The following is a 7,542-nucleotide window of genomic DNA, read 5'->3' as shown; positions in this document are numbered from 1 at the left end:
ATAAGTATTCTCAAAGCTATTCAAATAAAAAATTTCAGGTACGTAAGTGAACTAACCATAGAATGACACCAGGCATCCCGTGATCTCATAGATTGCATTAATAAGATAGAACTAAATTTGTCAAACATCGGGAATGCGCTGCAATTATCAAAGTGGCTTAAATAGCCGTATTTGTCAGCCTCGTACCATGGCAACGAGCACGGTGACCCCCGTTTTTTATCACATTTAAATCATCTCCTTGACATGATACAACAGTGGGGAAGTTTCACTACAAATCTATGACAAGTTATATTTCTAGGGAATCACCTTAACTAAGAATTGGCTTGCACGAATGACTATTCTCAACCCCCTGAGTAGTGAATTCTCATGCAAGACTGTGATGAGATGAGGTACGGTTTCGCGGGAAAATCAATCTAAAAATAACTCCTGGTGTGTAAAACACCGTTCCACGAGTACAATGAAGTTGTAGGCTACTACTCATGGGCTTCTGCAGTCATCAAGTTTGATTTTTCTGGAGAAGGCGTTTGAACAGTCTTTCCCAACAGTATTCTAAGACACTGATTTGAATTTTAAGGGAACAGATCCCCATATCTTTAATGCAAACAATTGAAAGGAAGACTTGCCAAAACTATTGGATATTTGTTGTCTATATAGAAATCCGTTGTCCACTGCCTGATTTCAAGCCGATGGGACAAAAGAAAAGAGATAATAGGGGCAGAAAGTTGAAATTAGCGCAATAACGGTGAATTTTGTGCATTGATAGCCAATCAAATACGAACCCTGCAGCTGGTGGCGCAATTTTTTTCCGTGATTGCGTGATACGCGTGTGTTGCTTTTGTTAAGTTAACCATCTCGAACTATTTTCATGTATATTACTAATAAGTAATAACATGATTGTTTTGGTGCAATCTGGAGTAAATAAGTACTTGCAAATTTCTTGAACGACTACAAATTGCACGAGCCCTACTCGAACCTATTTATTCAAAATTGCACTCGGAATCATGCGATTCTGATACCTATACTATTAGTGTCATTATCTCTAGGCTTGTAAGTATTTCTAGTTATACGTATTACGTCCATTGGGTGCAATGTATAATAGTGAATAAAGTCTCTATCTTCCTATTTATCAATAAGTTGAGACTGTATGACTTTATTCCAAGGGTGCCCCCAAGGCTGCTTTCTTGCTTCGCAGCTTCATTTTGTGTGACACATGCGCACTTGGCTGTCAGCACTTGAAGATCAACAAGAATTAATGAACAGTCATCTAATATCACGATATTTTGTTTATTTTTCCCTCAGGTCCCTTATAACGTTTGGAAAGCCATGACTGATCCTTTAGTCTTAAGACAGCACGACGTAAAAGGTAGGCAGGGATGCGATTTTGTGTAACTGAATAAAATATTTCTCATTGTCCTTATTCTGCTCGTTGACTGGGCTTTGTGATTCTCCTTGCACGAAATTAGCCCCCTAAATTCCGATTGCTGTGGTAGACTAAATTAGGGGAGATTTATGCCTAGTACTAATTTTTAAAACCTTACCAAACGCGAACAAACTGCAAATTAAAATTGACTGGATTTCGACATAAAACCCTCCCTGGAATAGTTCAGCAAATGTGACCAAATTTACGCGCGCACTCAACCTTCTGTGTTTTAATGTTTTCGGGTCCAAATAATTACTGGCTACGACTCGAAGATGACTCGAGAATACTCGGAAAAATTACGAAGATGTCTCGGGAATACTCGGAAAAATTCCGCGCCCTTGAAAAAGGTTTCGAACCTGTTTTGATGCTCAACCACTGATTTATGGGAGACTAGTTGGAGTCTACATACAACCCGGGTGAACAAACCAAATTAGTCTGCTAACACTGAAGTTCACACTGCCTCCCTTCCCCCACCCCCCTCAAACCCTCAAAGATGCTTTAGGTGACGTCCCGCTTATTTGAAAAAAGCTTGTGTTAAAGTGCTACTGTGATTTAAAAGAATCACTTTTTTTTTCCTTCGGATTTTGAAAGCGTGTTTGCTTAATTTTGAGCTTTGATTTTTATTCAAAGGCTGTTTTCTTTGAGTGTAAGTTTTCGATTCCACGGTCCGCCATTATTCATGTTCACAACTGACCGATTGGACCTCAGAGGGTTGGATCTAGGGAAAAGTGACGTCATTTGCTCACCAGCTTTGAGTTTCAGCGTGGAAATGCAGCTTATTATATATGCAAAACACGAGTTTAAAAGCCTGAAATTCCCGTACTGCATACTACTAATTCAGCCGTGTACACACGCATTGCATTCTTAAACTATGGAGTCTTTTACTCCTGGATCCAGCTCTCTCAAGATTTTAAAATTAGGAATGGCGGATCATTAAATATTAAAATTCCATTTAAAATAAACAGGTGTCCTTTTTAAACCAAGTCTTAAAACTCCTGGTGTTTAGTTATCCTAGTTTTGAAATTCAAAGCAAAGTAAGAGTTTATTTTTTGGTCGTAGTGGCACTTTAAGAGAAGACATGCTTTCAGGAAACGAATGCAGTGTTATGCCTTTAAAGAGGTTTCGAATACTTTACTATATCCTTAAGATAGTACGCTCGCTATGATAGGCCAATTTAGTGGGCAGCATTCTATAGTAGCTATCAATAATTATTATTATTATTATTATTATTTTATTTTTTTTTTTTATTGTGGTTTTTTTTTGTCGCTTGTTAAATCAACATGTAAAACTGTTTGAATTTTGGAGGCAACGGTTTCAAAAAGCGAAAAGAATTTATTCGTTTTTCGGATTTTGACGCCTGCCAATCATTTGTGGCAATTGAATCTCCCGCTTGCCTTCAACAAATTTACTTTCCTGCGCTTCTGATTACCACAGATATATATTTAATATGTTACTAACCTCGTTTTCTCGGTCCGCACTGGAAGTTACGGATCCTTGTTTTTTCCCGATGTTGTTTCGCGCTTAGACCATCAATCCACGAAAAAAAAAAAAAAAATCGGTCAGTAACTTGCAGTATGGACCTCGAACTCGGTTAATAAGAGGTATGTATGGTCGGCTCTTGGAACGCTGTAGAGATTTCAGATATGGAACAGCTAAGGGCTGAAATATGCGTTGCCATTTTCTTACTTGTTTCTAGGTCACTATAATAACGTTGCTGACAATTACGATGACTACTTCATGGAAATTCATGACGCTCAGCTTCAAAGTGTGGTAGAGAAGTTAGACCTCCAGCCACATCACGTGATGGTCGATGTTGGAAGCGGGACATGTCGTTTCGCAGAGGAGGTGTTCAAATTCGCGCAGTTACAGAATCCGATATTGTGTGTGGAGCCATTCGCAGAAATGCTGGCGAAAGCGAAGGGGAGAAAAGGTGTCCTACCTGTGTTAAGAGACGGGGAAGAGTTTTTCAACGACGCCTCACTTTGTGGCTGGTTTGACCGCGTTTTGTTTATTCAATCCTACCACCATCTTCAAGAGCCACTGTCTGTTTTAAAGAACATTGAGCGATCTCTCCGCTCAGGTGGCATCTGTTCAATTTGGAACCTTACAAGTCATTCGGGTTTCGAGATGTTCTCTCGTGTAACGCAAGCAAAACGCTACTCGTCCTCTAGACACGACGAAACTTACAGGCTTTTGGAAAAGGCTAACTTCGAGGTGGAGAAGTTAGAGGTGCATTTGACATACGCCTTGACCAAATCCAAGCTGTACAGCATGCTGCGAGGCCGTTTTATATCAAACCTCTACGAACTAACAGACCAGGAGATCGAAGATGGTATTGAGATACTTGAGCAAAATGGCTTAAAGTCCCTTCAACAAGATGATATATACGAAAATAAAGCGACTTACCTTGTCATCCAGGGTAAAAAAGTGAACAATGCCAATAATAACACTCCTACTCAAAATGGGTCTCTGTAGCTGCACTCTGCTGTAGAGTTTGTGAACGCAACTTTATTTTGTAAGTACACTAGGTTTACAATTGTGGCAAATTATATCTTTGACAAATTTAGACAAATCTCATTAATTATTTCATTAATTATTTAAAAGCTGTCTCATTAATTACTCACAAGCTGTCCTGCAAGTTAAGTGCACTTGAGCTGTACACCGACATTGCTTCACAAATTCTGCCCGGAAACAATCGTATCGTCTTAGGACTTTAGTTCAGCCATATTTTCTATTTAGCCATACCTATTTGTCATTATTCAAATCACTGATTAGGAAATTATCCACGTTATCATCACATAATTCGGCAAAGAGTAGAAAACATGTCATTTCTCGAGAGGCCGCCATATTGAACACATTCACGCGTGGTTACCACGGTTACAGATCCAATTTAGGATTTCGCGCTTGTTTCGACCTCGAAATCTGGTAAATCTCGGCGATCAAAAATCCGTTTTTTCGATTCGACGAAAGGAACACACACTTGGAAAGTGATATTTTTGTGAGTAAAAAATTTCCTCAAAAATGCCCTTCTTTTGCCATTTTTGGATTTCACCAAAGGTTTAAGGCCCGAGTTCATACGGTACCGGACGAATTTTCTACCGGTTGAAAATTTGTGCATTTAGGGGTTCCGTTCACAAGATACCCCGCTGAACGTACGAAAATTTAGACGCCTCGCCGTTCAAAAATTTGAACGACCAAATCGGGGATCGACGAGTTTTTAACCAGTACGGTCGAAAATTTCACCGGCACGCTATGAACACCTTGACCGCCTAAATTTTTTCAGGGCAAAGGCGTGGTCGCATGGATGCGTGGTTACGCAGCTACTATAGATAAGTATTTCTCTTTCTTAACGCCAGGTTTGATTTCGTAAAGTAGCGCTCTTCGCAAGAACAGATGGTTAAACTGACAAAGGTTAAACTTTAACCCGGCTCGTTAGTTGCATGTGAACAGAGCGAAAATATTGCACGGTATATGGCCGGTCAAATTTTTCAATCGGTAGAAAAGTCGTCCGGTACCGTGCGAATCGGGCCTAAAGGCATTCCTTTCCTTAAAAAATGCCCTTCTGCAGCGATTTTTTTGTGTTTAACCAAGGGTTAAAACCGGTTGAGGACTTTCGTTCTTTTGTAAGTGGACCATTACCTTTCATAAAGCGGTTTTCAATTGAGTGTCGAACGTAATTAGCGAATCACTTTGGTTTTGCATCTACTTCACTCAGTGATTGGTTCAAAGTTCTGGGGCCACTTTTTCAACCAATCAATAGTGAAACCAAAACCAATCGTGGCTCGGGCGTGTACATTTTCCCGCCTTTTGTGTCGGCTACGTGTAATTACTTCGAGTTTTGATTGGTTTACTGGATTGTCTCCGTCCTTTTTGATTGGCCAAAGTAATTACTTTGGTTTTAGTTTTACGACACTCATTTGAAAACCGCTCTAATAGTAATAATAACATAATAAAAATGAATGCCATACTTAAAAGAGTAAATAATTCTCCTGTACTTTTGTGAAGTGCATATGGCATAACTTACCGTTGCTTAACGAAGAAATTAATATGTAGCTTCTCATTTCGATTTTGGAAGAGCTACTTGAAGAGTGTACTCGAAGTAGCCGTAGAAATCTTAAGAGAAATAATAATAGTAATAGTAATGATAATAGTAGTAGTAACAGTAGTATCTGAAGTTATGGTAGTAGTGTGGTTGTAGTAGTATTTGTTGTTTACGAGGAAAGAAACATGCATCGATCCTCCTTGATTCTTTAAGGGAATTAGTCGGTGTATATTTACCAGACTGGTGGAGGGGCCAGTTTGATGGGAATTGAACTTTGTCAGCGCCTACCATTGGTCAAGTCTTGTGCAGCAAAATACAGTTACAGCTAACTGCAAGCATATATATACATTCTGTAATATCCTAATGGTTATTCCAATGCGAGTTGAAAGTTTAATTAAGAATCATGGCTATTTGTTTATTTATTTATTTAGCAATAAAGAATTGATATTGAAAGTTATTTCCCTTATAGTAGAGGTCCAGGTTTAAAGCAGTATAGGAGCTCACAGACACAATTGCACATCTCGTTCATCGAGTACATTTATTTTGACGACCGAGTCGCCAGCACGTTCCTTGAAGCCGACGAGCAGAAGTGATTGTCCTCGCCCCATTCTTCTCACCTGCGGGAGGGCCTCCTGGCAGACTTATGCGGACTCCTTGCTAGCCAATCACAATGCTGGCATAATTTTGTTGTATTCCTTGGGGCTGAGAAACAGATACTTGGTATACAACCATCAAAGGAAAGGCAATTTGATTTTTTTCGATCTAAGCCAGAACTGAAGCTTTGGAGGGAAGGTGATCTTTCATCGCGACTAAAATGATCGAGTCGTTGAAAACGCCTTGCTATTGGCCATGTTTGGGCAGATTCGTTCTGTTCCATAACTATGCCTTGTTTACTAGGAGATTTCGAAATTTCCTAATACCTGATTTCGGAACCATGTTTTTGGCAGAAAATGTGAAGCTACAAACACTGGATAGAAGCTGATTTTAGGGTATGGACAATGGCAAAATGAGGGTGTCATCTGCATCTCTCCCGTGGCCCATCTTGAATAACTGACGTATTACGGTTCCCCTGTTGTTAATAGACAAAAGTTATTTTTGTCAGAACAGAAAACAGTATAATAACCGTAACAGTTATTCAAGATGGCGGCGCCCGCGAAATTTGAAAGTGGAAATAATCAATAATTGTGACTCCCATAGCCCACTTTCGATGTATTAAACTTCAGTCCTAAGCAAAAGACATCATCTCGAGGCTCAGGGGAATAAACTCATACAAATCCTTATATCTATTCTCCAGAGCCTCGAGAAGATGTCTATTGTTTAGGACTGAATTTTAATATATCAAAAGTGGTCTATTTGTAATTAGTGTCACCCAACTAGTGGACTAATGCAAATCCTGCATTTTAATTGGCTACGCTAATAGTGGACTATTAGTAATAGTCCTCGAGTAGCGAAAAACGTGACGCTTTCTTCCCGCAAGGGACGGGAAGTAAAAAAAGTGCGAGGGAAGGCATGTTAAACCTCACCGAGTCACAAGGGATTTGGCAGAATCACAATCAAACTTCACCTTACAGGTGAGGCTCGTTTAATTTTCTAATTCTACCCAATCCTGGTGACGTCACTTCCGGTTAACATGAGGTTTTACAGCAATAAACGTGGACACAACTATTCCAATCCACAAAGCCAACTTATCGACCTGGCAGAGCTCCAGCGTAACGGGTTGGTTATAGAACTTCTGAAAAGCAGATTCTCGAGACCATTCGATGTGTTTCAGGATTTCATCAATGGGAATCACCTGCCTGCTCTCGATATAGCTGCTGATTTGGCGCTGTGAGCATTAAACCTTGCTGTATCTACTCCACTTGCTTCCATAACAGCTTTAATTCATTTGCATTTGTACCAATATGTCGATAAGGCATGACATTTGAAAGGAGAAGACGGCCATTGCCATGGCACCAAACAAGCTGGGTTTTTCCAAGATAGCGTTCTAGAGTAGAGTAAGTGGTTCTTTAAGGTACTTTGGGGTTCTTCCCAACAAGTGGAACTCACGACCTCCCGCATGACAGCCCGGTGCACGGTACAA

General features: G+C 39.9%; 1 protein-coding gene across 4 annotated transcripts in view; it reads left to right on the top strand.

Moving 5' to 3' along the window:
• Nucleotides 1-5,919, top strand: part of LOC138057128 (uncharacterized) — a 23,546-nt gene extending 17,627 nt beyond the window's left edge. For 3 of the 4 annotated variants that reach the window (XM_068903192.1, XM_068903190.1, XM_068903191.1), the window contains 2 exons: nt 1,300-1,363; nt 3,117-5,919. In XM_068903192.1, coding sequence (XP_068759293.1) covers nt 1,324-1,363; nt 3,117-3,895 — 819 coding nt within the window. In that variant the 5' untranslated portion in view covers nt 1,300-1,323 and the 3' untranslated portion in view covers nt 3,896-5,919. Of the gene's footprint in view, nt 39-1,299; nt 1,364-3,116 lie in introns of all 4 variants that reach the window. The other variant, XM_068903189.1, reaches the window with a different exon arrangement.
• The last annotated feature ends 1,623 nt before the right edge of the window (nt 5,920-7,542 follow it).

The sequence above is a fragment of the Montipora capricornis genome, chromosome 7 (assembly GCF_036669925.1).
Source record: "Montipora capricornis isolate CH-2021 chromosome 7, ASM3666992v2, whole genome shotgun sequence".
NCBI lineage: Eukaryota > Metazoa > Cnidaria > Anthozoa > Scleractinia > Acroporidae > Montipora > Montipora capricornis.
Note: the sequence above shows the minus strand (reverse complement) of the source record. Positions and strands in the feature narration are given on the sequence as shown.